General features: G+C 36.8%; 3 protein-coding genes across 23 annotated transcripts in view; 1 reads left to right on the forward strand and 2 right to left on the reverse strand.

Moving 5' to 3' along the window:
* Positions 1–2,793: 2,793 nt before the first annotated feature.
* Positions 2,794–5,441, reverse strand: LOC124629914 (39S ribosomal protein L46, mitochondrial). The gene is made up of 6 exons (XM_047163579.1): positions 5,244–5,441; positions 4,884–5,067; positions 4,521–4,654; positions 4,182–4,324; positions 3,900–4,025; positions 2,794–2,988 (listed from the first exon to the last, which is right to left on the reverse strand). Exons 1-6 carry the CDS (start codon positions 5,302–5,304, stop codon positions 2,845–2,847), a joined length of 792 nt encoding a protein of 263 aa, XP_047019535.1. The 5' UTR covers positions 5,305–5,441; the 3' UTR covers positions 2,794–2,844.
* A 253-nt stretch (positions 5,442–5,694) lies between these two features.
* On the forward strand, positions 5,695–8,564 carry LOC124629915 (60S ribosomal protein L9). Of its 2 annotated transcripts, none has more exons than XM_047163581.1 (3): positions 5,695–5,840; positions 6,056–6,304; positions 8,209–8,564. In XM_047163581.1, the coding sequence occupies exons 2-3, from the start codon at positions 6,064–6,066 to the stop codon at positions 8,538–8,540; spliced, it is 573 nt and encodes a 190-aa protein (XP_047019537.1). In that variant the 5' UTR covers positions 5,695–5,840; positions 6,056–6,063; the 3' UTR covers positions 8,541–8,564. The 2 variants fall into 2 exon arrangements, with proteins under 2 accessions (XP_047019537.1, XP_047019538.1); XM_047163582.1 differs by having other exon boundaries at positions 5,826–5,844.
* A 1,520-nt stretch (positions 8,565–10,084) lies between these two features.
* The window catches only part of LOC124629570 (disks large 1 tumor suppressor protein), a 28,953-nt gene continuing 16,164 nt past the window's right edge, over positions 10,085–22,873 (reverse strand). For 9 of the 20 annotated variants that reach the window (XM_047163017.1, XM_047163016.1, XM_047163014.1 and 6 more), the window contains 13 exons: positions 22,386–22,498; positions 21,907–22,092; positions 20,850–20,983; positions 19,254–19,373; positions 18,748–18,871; positions 17,432–17,540; positions 16,836–16,877; positions 15,351–15,419; positions 13,933–14,082; positions 13,480–13,652; positions 12,242–12,351; positions 12,068–12,159; positions 10,085–11,791 (listed from right to left, as the gene is read on the reverse strand). In XM_047163017.1, the coding sequence (XP_047018973.1) occupies positions 11,685–11,791; positions 12,068–12,159; positions 12,242–12,351; positions 13,480–13,652; positions 13,933–14,082; positions 15,351–15,419; positions 16,836–16,877; positions 17,432–17,540; positions 18,748–18,871; positions 19,254–19,373; positions 20,850–20,983; positions 21,907–22,092; positions 22,386–22,498 (1,529 nt within the window). In that variant the 3' untranslated portion in view covers positions 10,085–11,684. The remainder of the gene's footprint in view (positions 11,792–12,067; positions 12,160–12,241; positions 12,352–13,479; positions 13,653–13,932; positions 14,083–15,350; positions 15,420–16,835; positions 16,878–17,431; positions 17,541–18,747; positions 18,872–19,253; positions 19,374–20,849; positions 20,984–21,906; positions 22,093–22,385; positions 22,499–22,873) is intronic. The other 11 variants (XM_047163033.1, XM_047163020.1, XM_047163019.1 and 8 more) reach the window with 5 other exon arrangements.

The following is a 22,873-nucleotide window of genomic DNA, read 5'->3' on the forward strand; positions in this document are numbered from 1 at the left end:
TTTTGTGTGAATAATGTACTTTTTGAAACCTTATTAATTCACAGTCGTTTTGTTTATTTTGTGTAGGTACTAAAAGTAAAAAAAATTCGCGGGTGCTTGGAACTTCTTCTTTTAGTTAAAGAAATCGCACTCGCTCGCCTCGCACCTGTACAAACCCAATCTATTTCTTTTTGCGTTTACTTTGTCAATCTTCAAACTGAAAACTATTCACATAATACACAAAGTCAAGGTCGGCTAAATTGTTTTCCGGCTCATGCGACAGATAGCCATGCTACGCCTGAGTATACTGAATATGTCTCTAACCATATAACCATTTGGTGCGCTACCACACGCCACGAGCCGTACCTAAGTGTATTTACGTCTTTAGTTTACTTCTTACTTAAGCTAAGGTTCCGCCGAAAAATGGTGAAACGAAAAGGGTTCCGAAGCCAAAAGAATTCGGGAACCGCTGCTCTGGACGTCTAATTAATTCCATATAGCGGATTATTGAGATATTGCCTAAGAAGTTCACATCACAGTTCCTGTAGGTACCTAATAAGTGATAGACAGTGATATGTACCATGGTATTTGTAAAACGGGAGTATTTTCGAACAATTTTTTAAGAGCTAGTTCCTGTTGTGGTACCGTTTTAGTTGCTCGGCCCAAAGTTTTGACATAAATCACAAACAGTTCTAAGTATTTACGAATTGCAAAACAAGTCTTTGCCCATAACAGCTTCAGTAGTTCAATGGAAGGAAAACACAACTGTGTTTACATACTTTTCATAGAAAATTATTTAATCTCGCACGGCACAAACGAAAAACAGCACACCGTTGTTTGTAAACGAAAAGACGGGAGCCTTGGGAAGTGCAGCTAACATGTTCCATCTTTAGCGAGCAAATTAATTCGCGTCAACAGAAATACAACTCTTTGTACACTACATAAGGAACGAATTACAAAATCGATATGATCCCAATTTTCTCTTTAAACGATAATTAGTTGATACTGAAAAGTGAAATCTAATTCACGGCTCATAGGATTCATTTTAGTAATACGAACTCCTGGAATCTTCGGGAGTCGGGCACCAAAAAGTGTTTACTCGTAAACCACGCTCATTGTTTAAGTAAACTTCTATTTCGATGCTTTACTGTGAAGCATTCGCCGCACGAGATTCGCGCTAACCATTATTTCTCGGTACCCCTATAAGAAACGAAAGCTAACTGCGCACTTTAATAGCAAAGAAATACATATTTCAATTTATTTTACTGCTTGTGCAACGTACTCATATTTTTCATTGTTTACTTCGCTAAACTTACTTATTGCAGTGTACCTAATGGGCAGCTTTGTCCATCTTTTAATATCCACGTTTTCAGTAAAAGTTTAGATTTTTATTGAATTAGTAACAACTCAGCTTAACATAAATGAGAAGTATTTTATGAAAATTATAAAGTAGGTAAGTACTTACCTACACAACTGAAGTCCAACGTAGAATAGTCGGCAAAGAGTGACGACTACTTTTATGAAGCACACTTTTATGTCCAGTGCTGAAAATGAAACGTGTAAGTTTGTAGGTATCATCGCATATTATAATATGGTCACATTGCCAGGTTTATATATGCCGGACGAATCGTTATACCTATTACATAATAGAATTATAATCCCAACAATGTGCTATACGACGGTCGAATGAAAAACATGAATGTCTAGAAAATTCTGAAAATATACAATGTTGTACTACGAACTCTTTTGTTTCATGAATCATGTGTTTTGAAGTACCGTGTAAATGGTTTGTAACAATAAAACGTTCGTTCCATTCATAATGTTTACAGTGGATTAGCTGGTCTAATGGGAGTGACGCGCACCGAGGGTGGACGAGAACTTTCCACCAGACACATCGGCTCCGCAATGACCGTGGAGAGGAACCTTGATCAATTGATTGCATTATTTATATGCCACATTTATACCAGCTCATATCGTAAATTCATTTACATAAACGACACATACCAATAAACATATCGAATAAAAGGTAGGATTCCAGGTGCATAGGTGCCTACTCAGACACAATTGATTGCAGAAAACTTAAAAAAATATTTTTCTTTCCTGTCATGTTACGAAATAAAGTTTAAGGAAAACTTTAAATGTAGGTATTTTAGAATATTAAAAAGCGATATCACGCTTGACTAGCGACGTACTTTATTTGTCCGAAGGCATATTTAAGGCAACCACAGAATGGTTCACCCTTTGTACCACTTCAGACCTACTATTAGCCGCATATTATAGTAGGGAGTGAGTCTATTGCCGCACTAATCACAAATGTAGGTAAACTCCTACTAGGCACATGTCTGTGACATAGGTAGATCGACTTTTTTAACTAAGAGGTCCTAACGACCTCCTTGTGGTATTCCATGTTTTTTTAATCAATTAATAATTAATTTTTCACCCGTACCAAGCCGAAGCGGGCAAATAAAGTTAATAATTGAATTCGACTAGCTGTTACCCGCGGTTTCATTCGAATTACAATTCTTTACGTTATTTTGGTGTGTAAAAAGGTAAGCTACCTTGACTATAGTTCCACGGAAATCCGTTCAGCCGTTTACGCGCGAAAGAGTAACAATCATGCACAATATAGATTATAATAGTGTTTAAATAGTCTGCTAAGCTAACACAGCTTACATTAATACTTTCAGTGGACTAAGCAACAACGAGCTTTTTAAGCTCAATGAGCGATCACATTTCCATTAAAAAGAAACCTTTTGTGTGAAATACTTATAAGTGTTCATAATATAAAAGGGTATAAAATAAAAACGAGATACATTTAAATTATTCATTTATTTCTACAACAATTACTATGCTACATACAAACTATCAATGCGCTTCTTCTATTAGAAACTCTTTGACAGATTTGTTATATCTGTCAGGCAGTATCTGATCGAGTTCGTTACGGGTTAACCAGTCCGCTTTGGTCTTCGTTGGCTTGCCACTCTTGTAGTTTGCATAGTAGAAGAATACCTGTAAGAATTATTGAAAATACTGAACATTTCTACAAAAAATTAAACCAACACCTATAACTATGCTTAAAACCGCATTAACAGTTGAGTCATGTACATATCTAATATAGAAGTCAAACTGAGAACCTCCTTTTTTTAAGTCGGTTAAAAATTCATTACAAAAAATCGTCTTTTTCTACTTTTTAAATATTTATCAATGATTATAGTTCGGCCATTCAGAGAATGCGTTCCTGACACGTCGCGATTGAACTGACGACGTAATAACATTCATTGATTATTGATATAATAATGTTGTTTTAATGCTCCTCAATTGTTAAAACGGTAAACAACCAGCAAAAATATTTTTATCGTAACTGCAACGCCATTGCAAAGTTACGTCGTCAGTTCAATCGCGACGTGTCAGGAACGCATTCTCTGAATGGCCGAACTATACTTGCCATATTTCTGATGTCTGTTTGTTAATAATTTTTCAAGACATTGCGTTAGATACTCGTTTTACTAGATCGACGTTAGTGGCGCCATCTTGCGGTTTCAATTAGAGACATAATAGTGTTGCCTATACTAATATTATAAAGAGGAAAACTTTGTTTGTTTGGTTGTAATGAATAGGCTCAAAAACTACTGGACCGTTTTTAAAAATTCTTTCACCATTCGAAACCTACATTATCCACGAGTAACATAGGCTATATTTTATCCCGGTAGGGACAGTAGTTACCACAAATAAAATAATTCATACGATAAATGAGTATGTAGCGCAATTTGTATAATTATTTATGAGTTGTGAATAATAAATTAACTTTGTTTTTAAATAATATATCTTCATTTAGAACAAGTTTTTTGTACAATTGACCTTAATTATTGTCATTTTTTAAACTTTCATTTGCTAGGTTAACAATTTTGGTAAACACTTACTTTAGCCCCTATCTTTCCATTGACTTCTGAAGGATATTTGTACTTGTAGAAGCCACATGGAGCATTTGACAGAAATTGTACTTTCAACTCAGGACCACATTGCTCCTTTACTATTCTCTCTGCAGTCTAAAAAGAAAGATAAATTATATGTATGTATAAAAGACTAGTCAGATAATAAATGAAAAAATCTTATTCCAAACTTATCAATTTGCATTTTTATTTTATGTGTGTATTTTTTATTTATTCTGATTATATTTAAAGTATTGGAAGATCACATATTACTTGTCTTAGAGTTTCTCCTTCCTTCCACAATCCCTGAGGCAGTAATGTTTTTACATCTGATCCCAGCTTTATTGGTGTCACTAATACCAAGTGCCTCTGTAGGCATCTCTCTGTAGATGTTTTGTCACCTTTCTTGTCAGCATCTGGGTAAACAGTAAATATGATGAAGAAAATCACTCGTAGAAGTCATTAATTTCTAATAGAAAATATTTTTACTATCATCGTAAACTTAATTACTATCATACTTGGGCAACAAAATTGTGCTGGTTCATAATACTATATTCAAAATACCTATATTTTCAGGCTTCATAGTTTATAGATATTGGTTGAATGAATTACCTGTCTCTATACTGGCAAATTGGAACTGTGCCAGCTCCTCATTGGCAGCGTCTTCAAAGTCCTGTGCTGTGATTTTGCTCACTGCATCAATGTCCACGTCAGCTGACTCATTTTTTAGCAACTCAGCTTGCACCCTGTAAAGACAACAGAAGGTCATTCTATTAGTACTTAGGTTTATTTATTTATATTGGAATGACCCTTTTTAAGCGTAAGAACTTAAGAATGAATTTAAAATTAATTAGTACTGATATACACACTTTGTGATTATTGCATTCTCTGGTAGACATAGTGAACGCTAGAACTATTTACTGGTAAAAATGGGTATTATAATTAAATATAAATTAACATTAACAAGAAACTAACTTGTCTTGTTCATGTCTAATCTCATGGGCAGACTTCATACTCTTCTCTATTTCCAGGGTGTTCAACAAATCTTTGTATTTCTTCTGCATCTCGTTCAATGGTGGAGTCACCACGGGTAGTCTCTCGACACATACTCCCGTGACAATATCCCATGATGATAGGGAACTGGAACTGGTACTAAGACCTGAAGAACCAATAATAGATTAATTGTAACAGATTATGATAAGGCAATTCATCATATTAAAAGGTTTGTGTTACGATAAATGGGTGTCCAAAAAATAATTTGTCTACAAGATAGTTCTCATTCAAAAACTTAAAAACGTCCTGTAAAATAACCAAAATAACCTGAAAGTTGTTTACCTCTAGTTAAAAGTCTGCGACACAGATTGACCTCTGACTGAACAAATGTTTTAAATAACATTTTTACTTATACACACGAATATATTTTAAATGGGGTAATCAGACTATTTACATTTATTAGTTTCTAGAAAATGTAACCTTTTTGTATTTTTTATTTTTATTTCCCCTCGCCTGACATTTGACACTATGATATTTGACATCTAAATGCCGGTTGACAGTGACACTATTTTTATAACTATAATATTCTAGCATTTGTACTGTTTTGCTATTAATCGACTAAACATTGGACTACCATGCACACTTCGTTGTAGAGACATCTATTAAACGGATATAAACAACCAATGAAAAGGACGCTTGCCGCGTTGGGCAATAGAAACTGGATTATTATGCGGAAAGTCTAAAAACTAGTGCTAGTTCTTAAATGATATTTACGGAATATCAATAGTAATCGACTAAGATTTCAAGTCAATCAGTAATTATTTTGGGATAAAGTCCATAAGACCGACGAGAATAACAGCTTTATGACGTTTAATAATTTTGTATACTAGTAACACCTCCTTGCCGATTCTGCCTTTTCCGGCTCTTGTGTCAAAGAAAGTAGGTGAATATGTTTGTAATTGCGAAAATCCATGAAAATCTCCTGAAATTTAATATAAATCGATGTGATAGTGCTTAATTTACATGAGGAACAACCCATAGCACAAGTTCTTAACTATATTTCAGTTACCAAACTTGAAACATATCCCCCAGTTGACTGACAAGTGTTACAACAAACAGGTTAAGTTCTATAACCAATTCTGTTATCGTTTTAGGCTTGACCATGAAGCAAATAGTTGCTAATCAAAAAGTGAAGATCCCTGAGGGGCTCACTGTACACGTTAAATCGCGGTTGGTGACAGTGAAAGGACCGCGCGGAGTTTTGAAGAGGAACTTCAAGCACTTGGCTGTTGACATTCGCATGGTTGGCCCCCGAGTCCTGAAGGTAGAGAAATGGTTCGGATCCAAGAAGGAGCTCGCCGCTGTCAGGACAGTCTGCTCACACGTTGAGAACATGATCAAAGGTAATTGTTTACTTGTATTGTTATTCTCCTGACGAGTGCTATAACCTGAAAATATGTTTGAGGTTACTCTTCATATTATGTGTACAAACTTGATAATGAGATGGAAACAGTAGTTATGTACAAAAAGTCCGCTTCCTGTTGCTAGTTTGTGACCTAACCAAACTATATTATAAAGTCTTTTATGCCATTTTTCACATCAAAATAATTGGTTGTGAGTTTCAGATTCCTTTACTAATACTTGCACTGTTAAACTTTATAATCCTGCTTTACTAATAGTAATTAGTTAGTGAGTTTATATACCATTTCTTATTCAAATATTGCACAGACCTGTGGGAAATCAAATCATTTATGGAATCACCACCAGCATTGAAACTTTTAGCCAAAAAGAGAACTATTCTAAGTGTTACAATGAAAGCATGAATACATACAATAAAATACTGCTGGCCATGTAACTGAATAATCCACTGAACATTAACCCTGTTACTAGTCTACTTATTTACCAGAACAGAATTCTACCTCTTCATTAGAAAACTAATAATTCCCTCCAATTACTTGTGTCTGTTGTTACCTCTATAACTGCTTACTTTTGGTATTATATTACTAGCTGTTTTCCTGCTATTTATTTACCCGACTGCCAAAGAAGGAGGGTAATGTTTTTCGAGTGTATGTAAGTATGTATGTATGTCTGTTCCTTTGTGACCTCCTGTAGCCTAAACGGCTTGATGGATTTTGATGTATGAGGTATCGTCAGATTTGTCTTGATTACGGGAGTGTCATAGGATACATTTTATCCTAAAAGTCCCACGGGATATTTTTTCTAAATTTCCCTTTAAAAAAATATGTATGCGGTATCATTAGATTCATTTCAATCACGGGAGTAATAATTAATATAGGATACGTTTTTTCTCAAAATTCCCACGGGAACATGTTAATTCTGCGTCAACGCAAAGCAACTCATGCGTTAGCAAGCAAAAAGATAGGGCGTGGCCTGGCATGCGGCGCGCGGCGCGGTGCGGAGGGGGATATGCTCGAGTATACAGCCCGAATGCGGGCACACGCATAAAGGCACACGTCGTTGACGGTCTTCAGCAGTAATGACTCACCTAATTCTTTTTCTTCTTCACTACCAACAGTCCAGATTGGCGGTAAATTTATGTTGCGGAGTAACATCACTCGTAATCTAAAGCCAAATGTCGTCGAAATAATTTAAAATGGTACTTACATATACATAGTCTTCTACATCTACAACATTTTCGTTAAATAAAAACAGCTAAAAAGTTATAAATAAAAGAATTATTATTAAAAAAACAAAATACCCGACTGCACACTAAAAAAAGAGTAAAACAAGCCCCACAATAATATTTAATTTATAAATATTGATGGAAAGCATCGCAGGCGGGGACCACCTTGACCGCCACCAACGAAAATTCTGCTAAATGGTGCACAACCGAAATGACTATAAATAAGCCTCTGTTGGTCCCCGCCTGCGATGCTTTCCATCAATATTTATAAATTAAATATTATTGTGGGGCTTGTTTTACTCTTTTTTTAGTGTGCAGTCGGGTATTTTGTTTTTTTAATAATAATTCTTTTATTTACCTGTGCACTATGGGAACCACTATCCAGGATATAACACAGCCTGCGTTATGCAGGAAGAGTTTCACTTTCCTAATGTGTTTTTTTTTTTATTGGTCCAAAAGTCTTTATAATTTTAGTCTAGATTTGAAACCAAAGTTTAAAATTTGTGTTGTGCTAATTATAATTTAGTGAATAATTACCCTGATATTTAAATTTTCTATGCTTTTAGCTAAAACAAAATAATTCTAGGTTTTCCCCAATTCTATGATAAAGTATTTCAAGTGTAATTCCAACATTGACTAACCTATCAATAAATTGTGTTTCAGGTGTGACCAAGGGATTCCAGTACAAAATGCGTTCAGTATACGCCCATTTCCCCATCAACTGCGTTACCATTGAGGGCAACAGCGTGATTGAAATCCGTAACTTCCTTGGTGAGAAGTACATCAGGAGGGTAAAGATGGCACCTGGTGTGACCGTCGTCAACTCCCCGAAACAGAAGGACGAGCTGATCATTGAAGGAAACTCCTTGGAGGATGTGTCCAGCTCAGCTGCCCTTATCCAACAATCAACCACAGTCAAAAACAAGGACATCAGAAAGTTCTTAGACGGTCTTTATGTGTCTGAGAAGACAACTGTTGTAGCGGATGAGATTTAAGGACATAAAATAATTTTAAATTGATCTTTCTTGTATTATTTGTAAGATCCCTTTTCAAGTAAAAAGCCAATTTGCAAAGTAAATAATTTTTATGTGTTTATAAAATTAGTAATAAGGATGCAGTTAGACGGTTGCACATTGCAAGGCATAATACCTGGTAACTCAATATTCCAAAGATCAAAATTAACTTTCACTTAAACCCAGTCTAATCCCAAGGTTACCAGAAAGCTTTCATAGAGAACAAACTCTTGTATACAGGGTGCCTAGATTCAGTATCTTAAGTATTTATTGTAGTTTTTATAAACAATTGGGTACCTATTTATTTTTATTAAATGGGTATTCTACTGAATTTGTACGTCTATAAGTTACTTATTCTTTAAGAAATTCTTGGATTACTAGCCGTTTCAAGGTTTTTCACCCGCCTCCCGTAAGAACTAGTGCCCTGTTACTTGCGTGTTACTCGGGAATAGTGAAGGTTTCCAACAGTGAGAAAATTTTCAAATTGGTTCAGTTCTTTCAGAGCCTTTTGTACAAACGAACAAAAAGTTTCAAGTTGGTCTAGTGACCGCAAGCGCGACTACTGTGCACGAGGTCTTGGGTTTGATCCCTGGGTCAGAACGAAATAGTTTTGTGAGTTTGACAAGCAGCCCAGAGTCCGGCAATTAGGGTCAATTCCCACTGAAAGAGCAGCGGCCGTAAGAGCACGGACAATGTAAGGCCTCTGCCTCGAATTTTGCGGGCAGCGGGGCGGCGGCGGCGGCGGCGCGGGAGCGGCAGGATCTTACGCGTATAATCAAATGGAACGGCCCTCGAATACAGCGGCGCGGCGGCGGGCAACGAGCGGTGCGCTCCAGTCAAGCGGTGACCGCCCGCGTTGGGCGTCTGCATTGTAGGCATAATGTTATACATTTTTTTTGTGACGTATCAAAATGTCTTCGGACATGCAAGAGCTAATTATTTCGGCCATCTTTGAGAGGACACCCATATGGAACAGCAAACACAACAGAACACAACACTACACTGCTATAGCGCCGCGCGATCTGCCCGCTAGTTTCGAGAACAGGTATGCGTTGCCCGCCCCGCTCCCGCGCCGCCGCCGCTGCCGCCCCGCTGCCCGCAAAATTCGAGGCAGAGGCCTAAGAGCGCGGCGCGGCGCGGCCCAGCGCGGCGCCGCGCGGCCCGCCGCGCTCGCGCTCGATCACTTGCATTTACGGCCGCTGCCGGCCGCTGCTCTTTCAGTGGGGATTGACCCTTAGTGATCTCTCAGGTCCTGTCGGATATCCGTCCCATGTTGCTATGAGAGTAAAGAGATGGAGAATTGCACCTGCGTTTGCACAAATGCTCGAGCCCTATGCCAGCTGCATCTCGTGATCCGAGAACAGCCGCCGTGGCCGAAATCGGCCTTGGACGTTATCATCATCATTATTAAATCTATAGGATCAATCGTGCTCAACCCTTGATGAGCCGTGTACCTAAGGTAGGCATTACTGTTCATGCCATGTAGGGGTAAATTAGTCTGGTAAGGAAATAATAACAACAATCGATTTTCAACGTAAATAATTTTATTCAAACTATTCTATTGAACATCACTAACTCATAAACATTGTACATCTGCAAATATGGATGTGGATTAAAATGTTAAACTACATGTTAAAAAGACATTATACACTTAATTTGCACAAACTCAATTTATTATTAAATAAAATACCTACTTATAAATGATAAAATAAATAGCTTTAAAAATAAACCATTTTCGTGACTATGGTGTTAATACATTGATATAGAATCTTAAAAATAAATTAAAATATCTATCATAATTATTATTTACATTACACAACAAAAATTGCAAAAAGGAATCACGACAAACGGCAGTGACTTAACATTTGTGAAAAATAGTGCTCGGCCAATATTACTATAAATATAAACAGTGTCAAACCTCATCGGTGGATTCAACAATTTATCAGTACTACACCAATTGTTTGTCGTAATGCCTTTCTATTGTCAAAAATTAAAATATTCTGTAGAAATCGTCATAAGCATTTGTCATGTTATCATGTATGAGTTAATACTTTAACATTCTCATTATATTTGAACATATCATAAAATATTTAAGTACCATTTTTTAATATTTAAAAGTATATGCATCGTATTGTTTATACTAAGGTAATACATAATACTCAGGGTAATCATTACTTTGTTATTAGGGTCATAATAATTAGCAATACATACGCCACGACGTAACAACAAGTATATTGCAACTTAAGCTTTACATGCTCGCGTCTAGTGCCATATTTGCAGATGAGCATCAATTATTCCGTAAGAAAATAAAATTCTCAATAAATAAATGTCAAACACTATTTAATTGGTGAGACATTTCACACCATATAACACAATTGCTTACTATAAAAATGATCAACAAACAACTTTGCACCTCGCCTAAAGTGTGAAGGAGGACAACGGTGTGCAGAAATGTCATGAGATTCAATGGTTACGATACGATATAGATTGCCGCTTGAGCAAATAATCCTGATTATGTACGTCTTACACTAGCCATGCGTGAGGTGGGTTCAACTACACAGCGTAACTATATCATAACTAGTAGGTATACAATTTATATAGCGGTTCAACATCACCTGTGCACGTGACTCGTCTCATTACATAAATCCACTATCTGAATATTGTAATAATAGTAAACTCTTAACACTGACGAAAATTCAAAATGTATCTAGCAACCTGAGTAAATTAACATGTTTAATACCATTTCAAAATGTCATTAAATATACAATAAATTTACATAGTTAATTGAAGCACAATTAGTGGGCTTTGTCAGTGAATTAAAAATAATAATTCGATATAAAACTTGCATTCGACGACTCGTCTTCGTTAATAGATTTGCACGATAAACATAAGCGTAATTTTAGTAAACAACAGTGAACGCTATCGTCGGTGGACTATCCACGAGGGGGGGAGGGGGAATTTACATTAATTTTCAAGATAACGCTAAATGAACTCCGATATGGTCTATCTATGAAGCGGTGATTGAAGAAAGTCTGATCGTAATAATTGTAAAAAGAGGCGAAATGGCCAGGCGTCGCGGTGCCGAGCTGGTTAGTGGCTCGGGCGGCGACGGGCGGCAGGCACGTGTTAGAGCGGGTCGCGGCGCGGCACCCACACGGTGGGCCCGCTCTCCGCCGTGATCACCGCCTTCACCTTCGCGTAGATCTCCTCCGGCGTGTCGCCCGTCACTACCGCTGTAAAATACATTAACGATTATAAATCCCAAATAACAATTAGTCCAGCTGAAATGTCTCTACTACTAATAAGGATGTTGATGAAAGAGTGGACCCGTACGTTTTCTTTTAACCCACTAATTATTAAAAACATCTATCACGTTGGTTGTTCGTACCAACTACGAAACCTTACATCACAAATAACTTTTGACAACTTTTAGTAAATTCTTATTGCTTTAGTCAACAGCTCTAATTTGTAATTCGAATCTGTTATGTGAAACTGTATTGTATACGAACCGGTGAAGTATTCGGCGAACTCCTGTTCCATCTTCAGCGCACGTTCGTAAGTTTTCTTCGCTTGTTCTTCAGTCATTCGTTTATTCATTTCCCTGTAAAAAGGACAAAATTCGTAAATACACATAATTTTATTTGATACAGATATAGAAAAAAATATTTCAAAAAAGTACTTGCATTATAGACTCTGTGCTCTTTGGTTTTATAAATATGGCAATAGGGTAAAGTTGCGCTACTTGTAATCTCTTGATTGCATTACCGCTCACGTCCAAAATGCAATGTTTTCCCTGAAACAAAATTATTTACATAAACAGATTATGTAACTTACAACCTGCTGTGCTATAGTGTATGAGCGAGAGGTAAATACAGCTGTCGCGATTTCTAATCCCATTCTTTATCGGCACGGGTTGTACAAAAAAAAATTCCATTGCAGAATTTTCTTGACTAAATCCCAAATTAAACGAACTATAACATAGTGAGAGATCACGGATAATAAGCCGATTCACACACAACACTTTTAGGGATTGTTCACACCAAACGTATTGTCCGCCGCTGACTGTGAGTATACTCACTGTCTGCCCCAGTGTGAACGTCGACTCAATTTGCAGTACCCGTACTCACCAAGCCGACAATAAGCTATTATAGCGTACGATGCGCTACATGTGTGAACAAAAGAATAGGCTCGTGTAGATTCACACTAGATGCGTACGCTGAGCGGCTGACTATTCTACACATAAAAGAGCTCAGTATTTGAACCCCCCAATCTTCATACATAACAGATGCTATGTCTTCCCAAGCGCATCTTCGTAAGTTTCTATCACTAAATTCTTCTGAATTCGCATTCCAAATACATTCTCTAGAATGTACTTCTGCAATAAACTTTTCGGTGTCGAACATCGCGAGGTGTCACGTGTCACGTCTGTCCTCATTGAAGTTTGTTTCTCGAGTGTATTGCGGCCGAGGCGCGCGGCGGTGCGGGCGCGGCGGAGCGGTGCTATTCGGCAACTGCGTCCGCGTAGCCAATCCGCGTCCGCCGTGCATAGTCGCGTAGTAAAATAATCGGCCACTGAGAGTCAGCGACAACTGACGACGTAATAGCGTATAGTCGGTTCGGTGTGAACGACAATTTCAATATATATGGAAAAGCAATAAACTGCGTAACGCGCGCTCACAGTCAGCGGCCGACTATACGTTTGGTCTGAACGATGCCTTAAGCTAATTTTCACAGAAAACGTCCGATTTTCTTAAAACGACTGTTTACTTAAGTTTATGTGAAAATCCAAGTAAACGGTCGTTCGCAGATTCACAGAACAAGGTTGGTGCAGATGGGTGGTTGGTGAAATGCCAGAGCATTTGGGCACAAAGAAAAACAATAATAGTACATTATTTGTTTAATATATCTAATATTAACGTACCTTCTCAGCGACTTCTCTGACGGACGCGACGGAGGTGCCGTACAGGTTATCATTATACTGTCCGGCCTCAATGAACAGGTGGTTCTGTATGTCCCGCTCCATCTGTTCGCGGCTCGACACGAAGTGGTAGTCACGACCGTCCACTTCGTAGTCGCGTCGGGGGCGGGTCGTGTCTGTGAATAGTAGGGTGTTATAGTTTTGGGCTAAGGGAAATTGTGCTTTATGTCGAAGGTTTTAAAGTCCATTTTTAATGAGAAACAAATAAAAAAAAATTAAGTTCTATCTTTAGGTGTAGGGAAGGAGACCTTTACAATAATAATTAAATGAAATTATTTTGAATAGTCTTGAAAGAGAGAATATTTGAGTAACTCAATTCGTGTTAAATGTCAAGGCAGTTACTGTATTTAAATAAATCAATTTACGTAAGTACTAAAAAAACAATTAATAACTCACGTGGCACACAGCTGCCGAATTTCTCAGGGAACTCAGATATTAGATCGTCGTTTATTCTGTCCTTGAGAGGGCCCAGGATTATCACGGGTCGCGTGTATGTTATGGTCAACTGTTGAACGGTCTCATACGATAGCACCGTTTCATCTTGACCTGTAAAACAATACATTTTAGTCACAATATTAAATAGGTATATTGGTGACATTTCTACCTCGAGAAGACAGTCGTAAGTGCCCATCTATGTGCGTATATCTTTTTATTGAGTAAGGGACTTGTCTCTCCAACGTTCTACATTTAAAACCAGCTCAAAATTCAATGTCATTTATATTCGTGTAACCAACAACCATTAATGTGTACACAACATCATTCGTGCGATTTGTGCTGATATCAAAATAATTTATTTCGTGCAAAACTTGTGCTGGAAAATCAATCATTTTCATTTCAATACACAATAAACACGTTTTACGATATCTATAGGGATATTAATCTTATTCATAAGAGTTCACTATTTCGTTATAATAATAAGAAAATAACGTTCTACAATTGTCATAAAAAATAATCAAGTTCTACCTAAACCTAATTCAAATATTTCTTGGAAGCGCAAAATCTTGAAGTGAAGTGTATAATAATAAGAATAAAAACTATAAGAGTTGACGGTATTGTTTCGACTTACTTAGCGAGAAGGCAATGCATTAAAACACCTGCCTGCTACGTAATCATTATTCTGGAATAAAATTACACTTCGACGCAAGAAAAAGTCATTGCAATACATTAGTTTGACTCAAAATCATTGAAGTAACAATTTCTTACGCATCGAATTGTATAATGCTTTTTTCTAAATTACTCTAAACAACATGAATCTGTTATCTACTAGCCAAGATTAAATAAAACCTTATTGTCTTGCCAACATGTTTCAAGGTATGATTTATTTAATTCTGGCTCTTCAATGTCCATCAATATCGTCTTCAACGGAAGTATAATAAGCAAATGTACACATCTCAATACAACAGTCAATATGTATGTAGCTAGGCTAATAATAATAATACAGCCCTAGACATCTGAAGCGAGAACAACTAAGTCTAAAGAAACCAGCACAGCGTTGAAAACGAAAACAAGCTCGTATGAGAATGTGGTGAGATCTGTCGTGCATGCGCGTGACGTGAAGCGCGAGCATGCGGCGAGTGCTTCCAGCGCCCACCGCGCCTACCCACGGCCGACAGACCCACTGCCCAGGCCATTAGACTCATCGCGTTGTATGAATTCAAAACAACTGAACATAAAGAAAGTATGACAAATAATAAAAAAAACTGGAGTGTTATTGAAATGAAAACTACATTTCTAATTGATGATCATAACCAGAATGCGGGAGGTAAGGTATCGGCTACGGCACTCGCAAGCTACGCCTCACTCCCAAAACTTACTCTCGTCCTCGAGATAAATGAGCGTTATCTCCTCCATCATGGGAAGTTCCACTCGGTACAAGATTTCCCCTACACGTAGAAAAATTAACGTTACATATATTTATAATAAACGCAATATGCGTCCGTACGGCGGTACGGGACCAGGGATGGGAACCTCCGGACTGGATGATCGACAGCTATGTTCGACACTTCCCTAGCATGGTTGTATTAGCTGAACTCTACAAGTTCGTGAATAGCGCTTGGGAAAATAAAGAGCAAATCAAAAAAATCGTCTCATAGACGGGATGATGGATGTTCGTTGGCTTCGGTTAGGCAACTAGAAGCACGGGACGGCGGCCGAACGTGTCTCAAACCAACCCGTGTGCTCGCTGCGACCACTTTCATTATCAACATAAACTACTTGTGGAACACCAAATCGTAACTTCTAAGCTCTCATCACACACCCATGTTTCATGATATACAAAACATTTTATGTTAGATTTGCAATGCAATTTCTTTAAATATTCTAGCAATGTATGCTTGTAATATTTTTATAAAGCATCAAGATATACGAAACTGTTATTTGTTAAGAATGTATCGAACAAATCAGTTACAGCTAAAATTAATGGTTACATCTCATGTTCATTATCTTAAGAAAACCAGAACAAACACAGTTGTGCGATAAGAGATGCATATTAAAAAAATAAAACTATCTAACACACAGAGAATAAGTACATAGCTTGTCACCGCGGGTCGCCACAACATCGTATTATTCGACAAGCGACAATCATATGCCGAGTACTGGCAGTATTGCTAGACCTATAGTTTAATATTATAGGCATCACCATGCGTCTCCAATACACTACAAGCGATATTTACTCACATAGATCCGGTACATTTTGATTAAAAATAGATAATAGTAAAATTCACTACACTGTGACGTTCACACAACAAAATGGTCTGTGTTCCTTGAAGAATATTCGAGTGTTTTCCCATTTTTATGATGTTACATTTTACATTGTGACAGTAAAAATATGTATAACAAGTAGTATAAAATACATAGGTGGTACAATAAATACAAATCGGGAATTATAAATATATGTTTCTCATTATAAGTAAAAAAGTAAGGGCTTTGTAAATATACTAATATATAATGTATACTGAAGAAAATTTAAGAACCAAAGACAATAAATCTCAAAATGGAAGTTTCTTTAAATCTACAAATATATTACTTTATAGCCCTGAGTAAAACAGTGTACAATTGCTGTTAAATTGTGTAACACTATATAAACCGTTCACTTAGGCAGCTTTATTCACTCGTTTAACATCGAACGTGAATTTATTCCGTGGTTAGAATAAGCGAACAGCTCCAATGTAAAACGACCTAACTTTAAATAGTGGTTATTAGCAGCCGCATGAAAAAAAAACTGCGTAATGACCTACATACGATTAACAGCACAATAGCGAAAGTAATAAATATGAGAGGACAAGGGAAGGTGGACTTACCGTCCGCGTTAGCATCCTCCTGAGTATAACAAAGCATGAAAGCTGTAACAAAATTGTTTGATTAGTCCGTGTGTGCAGCAAAGCCTTTGTACTTAGCATACACCAAAACCCGTGACGTATGCGACTGGTGAATTACCACTTATTCCGTCGTCTTGCACAAACATCCTGATCGCGGAGGAAAGAAAGATGAGCGGAGGTGCCATAAGACAGGTAGGTCGGGCGCGTTCTTCTAGGCCACGTACGGTGGATATCTACCACCGATTACATTTTTACAAAAAAATGGTCGGGTTCCAAAGACCGCGTATAAAGACGGAGATAGTAACGTTCATCGTCCCCGAACTCCCGCATTTCGGCGACGCTACTTTCTTAGAAAATTCCCGTGATGGCATCTCCGCTCGTCATTTTTTCTCCACGATCCTGATTAATTCATCGAAGTATTTAAAGAGGTTCATTATCATTTTACACGTACCACTGCACCATATAATACATTATTTATAATGTCTGTGAACAGTTAATGATATTTAAATGAAGTGATTCTCGTGCTGTGACCGAGTGTAGGTACAATAGTGAGATGTTGTGATATGAAAATAACTTACGTTCTTGGTCTGAACCGTCCTCAGATTTGCCGTCCTCTCGACTCTTCATGAACGGGAACTTTCTGCTGAACGACAATGTTTTCTTTTTCCTTTCGAGTGTTGACTGGCTCTGTAATTATATGATTTGCAAAATAAAAATATGTATGTGATATTTAACGTATTTTATCGAACCATATAATATTATTTGTTTTGTATATAAGTAAAGTAATTTTTGCAGTAGCCTCTAATTTCTACAGAACACAGTTCCTGAATATAATTTGCAAGTGTCATTATTTGAAATATAACAAAACTTTTTAACAACGGAAAACGTTCTCTAACAAATAAAATAAACAGGAAAGACTTAGTATCGAATAAATATCAATTTAAGGCTAGTATTATGTTCTCGTAAGTCGTAAGTCGTAAGTATGTTCTCGTGACTAACTAATGTTAGTCACGAGAACATTAGCATATCCAAACAATAAATATAAATATTTCTAAAACGATTTATAGTACTATTAGATATTGATTTATTTACGGTATACATAGATTTATGTAAGTATAATTCCTAATTTATATTGTATTATTGGTAATATTTCTAGAAATCTATCGACTATGTAAACGTTAAAGGTTGTATGGGTGGGATCTTCATTATTTTATTACGCCAACACTACTTGATGGATTTTTATAAAAATATTACATACTTATAGAATAAAGAGAATTCTTTTTTGTAACTGCTCAATCCATTAGAACAATTCTTTCACTGTTGGGCAGCTAGACTATCCCCGAGTAACATAGAATTTATATTTCCGACAACCCCCAAATAACATCTATAGACTATATTTTATTCGGATACGAAAAGTAGTTCTCTCCGAACTCGGATGGAACCGTAGAAACAGCTCGTTAATAAAAAAAAAGATTCCGACGAATTGACAACCTCTTCCTTTTTTAAGTCGGTTAAAAATAATCGCAGAACATCATAAAGGTAAGTATAGCAGGGCCAAGGCCTGCCAGGGCTGCGAGATTGTTCGAAAGAGCTACCACGGCCCTGATACATAAAAGGCCTATGAAGGAACACAATGGATTTTTAGTCAGTAATGCTTACTACAAAAACTTTTGAACGTCTGTTGGACACTTGTCTAAAAAAATGACAGATTATGACGTTGAAATAAGGTTAATTTTGCAGCCACACTTTTTTTACACAAGTGTTCAACAGATGTTTAACTTTTTGTAGTAAGGCAATAGAAGTCTAGACACTACCTCACCTCTCTTAACCCACAGCAGGAGGGGTCATTTGATGATTTTAGCCATTGTAAAAAAATGTCTGTATGTATACTCACAGTGCTAACCGGCGTCCCCTGCCCCTGGAACTTGACCTGTCGGTCCCGCGCCCGCTGCTTGCGCTCCCAGCGCCGCTTGGACGGGATGATGCCGATCGCCTCGCCCTCAGACTTGTCCAGCCTTCTGAAGATCATTGTACTTGTATTACATGTGTATTTGTATTCGTTGTATTGTGAGTAGGCTTTATTTACTGCTTGATAAGGTTTAAAGTTGCATTTTATGTAATTAATTTCAACTCAGTTATAATTCTTCTATGCATGTGAGAAATGACTTTAGAGTGGAGACAAGATTGTTACTTGTGAAAAAAAAAGTCTTTGAGGATAGCACCATTTTTTTTGCGTGTATATCTAACTAATTAAGTATGCATAGTAGAGTATTTTTTCCTAATTCTGCAACATTTGCATTGTGTAATAGAGCAATATAGACAAAAGAATTGCACAAGATATTTCTACACAAAAATCAGCTAGAGGAAATAATTATTTGTATAATCGATTATTTACAGTACCTGGCTTGCCACCATTCATCGTCCGAAGCGTTGGTCACATGCAAAATATCACCGTATCGGAAGGGCAAACCTCTTGAGGGTAAACCATCGTCTCGGATTGGGTCGTAATCGAACAGTGCTCTAAAAACAATTACATTATCGACATTACATATCTATACTAATATTATAAAGCTGAAGAGTTTGTTTGTTTGTTTGAACGCGCTAATCTCAGGAGCTACTGGTCCGATTTGAAAATTTCTTTCAGTGTTAGATAGCCCATTTATCAAGGAAGGCTATAGGCTACTATTTTTATCCCGGTACGGGAAGTAGTTCCCACGGGATGCGGGTGAAACCGCTGGTATGAAATAAGGAAATATCTCAATTTTCCCACAATAATACAGATTTATAACGCGAAATATGTACCTATGTACAATTAATGGAACTCGGTTCATTGAAATCGCAAAAAGATAAGCTATATTTTAATTTAATTGATCGGATTTTACGTCCCATATAGGAAAATTATTCGTTCAGTGAATGTTAATTAGGTCGATATATTAATTAAATTATCAATGAATATTTTGTTTAAAATAGACAGGAAGGAAAAAAACATTTGGCAAATGTTACACCATTTTTACTGGCTGTACTTAAAGGACATTGCATTTTTACATAACGACAAAGTAAGGTGAATAACATGTTATGAATTTAAAAACACCGAAAATGCTTCATGACTACATAGATCAAATATGTATGTAATTAAATAACTTGCACTTCTGCCATTCATTACATTCCCAGTTGTGACGTCACATAATGTAGTGTCATTGAAATATTTGGCGCCAACATTCTCGTCTAACGCCTAACTAACATTGATTAATTATTTACATTTATTATAAAGCATCAGTTTTTGTTTTGTTTATCTTTTCATCTTCCGAACATCTCACATGATTCCTACTCAAACTAGAAGTATAAACGCGAAAGTTTGCATGTGTATGGTATAGATGTTTTCTCCTCTTCCACGCAAAAACTACTGAATGGATTTTGATGAAACTTGGCTGTATCATAGCTTATACATCAGAAAAGCATATAGGCTCCTTTTTATCCATGTGTAACAGATAACTAATGATAAAGTTAAGAGGACGAATTGGAATTTTTGGCGCCAAGGATCTCAATTTTTCTCAGTAAATACAAAACAGATCAAAATACAACTTGGTTACCTGAAAGTTCATGATATAAACCTTATTTTGTTAGACGTCAAAACATGATTAGGTAACTTTTATAACAGAGAAAAATATATCAAACATACCTCTTTTTAAAAAGAGATTCACATATTATGGGCAAACGGGACCGATTTAAGCCTCTTAACTTTATTAGTAGTTGAGTATATACATACTCTTTAAAATTGTAGAATGAATTTTTATCAAATTATCATTTCTAAATAATAAAATTACAAAACCATTTTGTCGCTTACGACTTTTAGTTATAAGCTAGCGCGCGTATTGTTATCCTCGCCCCGCTCAGACGCTCCGTCCCCTTTTGGCGCCTTAGATGCGCGTGCCGGTTATGGAATTATTGTTGACCAATTCGTCGCCTTAATGGTAAAATAAATAGTGACAATCTTACCTAACATAGAGGGATCGTTTCTGGGATGTCCTGAGTAGCGTATGATGTTGTTTCAGTTCATTGATGCGCGCTTCAAACTTGTTGTATTCCTGTGGCCTGTACACCACTGTTAGCTTCACATTCTGTCCTGTGCTCTGAAATATTGGAAAAAAGAGAGCATAAGCATCAAATAGGTACAATATTATATCGTAATAACTTAGTTCTCGTCAAATAAGTTTGCCGCTCTGAAGTTGTCTACTAGTGATTCCGGATGCGAGTTATAAAAGTTGATTTTAAAGCGCGATAATGTGCCGAAACCTGATTAAAGAAAAATAGTGCGATGTTGGTACAATTTGACTACAGTGAAGTCAGTATTATTACCTAACTTCAGAGAGGCAAAGTTAAATGGAAGGAATAGGAAAAATCAACAAATTATTTCAACGATAGATAACTAATAGAGCGATGTATAATTTTCTCGTGTCCATTCAATGTAGCTTCATTCCAGAGCATAACAACGTTCAAGGCTAGATAAAATCATAACATTTAACTTTCAATTATAAACTATTTGACTTCCTTATACTTGTCAACACCAACAATGTCACACAATGCATCCAGTAGTTTTCAAATGACACAACAATTTATTGGCTCCTACTCAATGCTACTAGTATATTGATACTTTAGTAAATAGTATCACGATATTATAAACTATCTGTTTCACTCTGTTTCATCCTCACACCTCGCGTGCTCATATTAAATTTTCTCCTGTTTCTCAGGGATAATTTAGTATACTGATGGTAAAATTAAAAATAATGATTTTGGAATTTTTACTGAATGTCAATAACTAACACAGAAGTAGTAATTTTTTACGTACTTTCTAAGCATATCTAGGTCACCAATCACTGATTAAAGGTGAAGGAAAACATCTTACTTTTACGGAAGACTGACTATGTCTAAATCCGACGCTCAATCCGTCTGTGTGTTTCCCTCACACAGGCTTGTTCCCAGCCGTGTGAAGATAAGAGGCTGATGATGGTGATATAATTAATAATATCTCGTTTATAATGTGAGTATAGATTACCTTCAAAGCTTTAGCAGCCTGTTCATGAGTGGCATGCGTGATATCGACATCGTTGACGGCTAGAAGTCGGTCTCCGCGCCGCAGCTGCCCCGAGCGCTCGGCCGGGCCGCCCGCCAGTAAGAACGACACATAGATTCCGTGTCCATCTTCACCACCGACTATGTTGAAGCCGAGACCTTGGGGACCCTTGAATTAATGCATTTATTTGTCAGAATATTGTATAAAAAGTAATTATAATCATTGTTTTACGACCAAAAATATTAAGTCGTTTCCTGTGTACAATTATTTAAAAATCGTTCATTAACGTATAGACTTCTGGATCTGGGCTGAATTACAATTAAAAATACATTGAATTGTACATACTTGTAAAAGAAATTCATAACTCAATAATCAAGAAAGTAAATGTTGAATATTTAAGATTTATCATTAATTAAATAATAACATTTGTTTAATAGAAATAATTTAGGTTCTTTTCTCACCTTCTCGAGGTCAACGACCCTCGACTCCTCATTGCTATCCGTGACATCCTCCCGACGCAGCGAGTTGGCCGTGCTTGACGCTGTTTCAGTATTTTCAATAGTCATTCTCGTTGCTGTGTGTGTAACATTTAACGTGACAACATACAAGTAAATAGTGTACACATTGCGTAACGGTGTTTAGATAAGCAATAATGTATGGCATTGAAGAGGCCCTCGGAGGAACTCGTGGTTAAGTACAAGACCAATCAAAGGTTAAGCTTCACTTCCTATGAAAACTCCATGTTTTTGGAAGGCTCATTATAGCTACCGGCTCACATTTGGACTTGTTTGGTCGTGTATATGATTAGACCATTATCCAACAACCAGTATTATTGGTTTACTCAGGCTACCATTATCCTGGAGGAATGAGGTCAGATAGCCAGTCGTTTCATATAAAACATTTGAACTATTGCAATTGGAGCTGCCGGTATTTTAAAACTGCCGCAAAA

The sequence above is a fragment of the Helicoverpa zea genome, chromosome 4 (genome assembly GCF_022581195.2).
Source record: "Helicoverpa zea isolate HzStark_Cry1AcR chromosome 4, ilHelZeax1.1, whole genome shotgun sequence".
NCBI lineage: Eukaryota > Metazoa > Arthropoda > Insecta > Lepidoptera > Noctuidae > Helicoverpa > Helicoverpa zea.

Excerpts from the sequence above, each read along its gene's own strand:
- LOC124629915 (XM_047163581.1), top strand. The coding sequence starts at position 6,064 with ATGAAGCAAATAGTTGCTAATCAAAAAGTGAAGATCCCTGAGGGGCTC. Across the intron at positions 6,305-8,208 it reads CGTTGAGAACATGATCAAAG|GTGTGACCAAGGGATTCCAG; the intron begins GTAATTGTTTAC and ends ATTGTGTTTCAG.
- LOC124629914 (XM_047163579.1), bottom strand. The coding sequence starts at position 5,304 with ATGTTATTTAAAACATTTGTTCAGTCAGAGGTCAATCTGTGTCGCAGA. Across the intron at positions 4,655-4,883 it reads ATTAGACATGAACAAGACAA|GGTGCAAGCTGAGTTGCTAA; the intron begins GTTAGTTTCTTG and ends TTGTCTTTACAG. Across the intron at positions 4,325-4,520 it reads ATTTGCCAGTATAGAGACAG|ATGCTGACAAGAAAGGTGAC; the intron begins GTAATTCATTCA and ends CTGTTTACCCAG.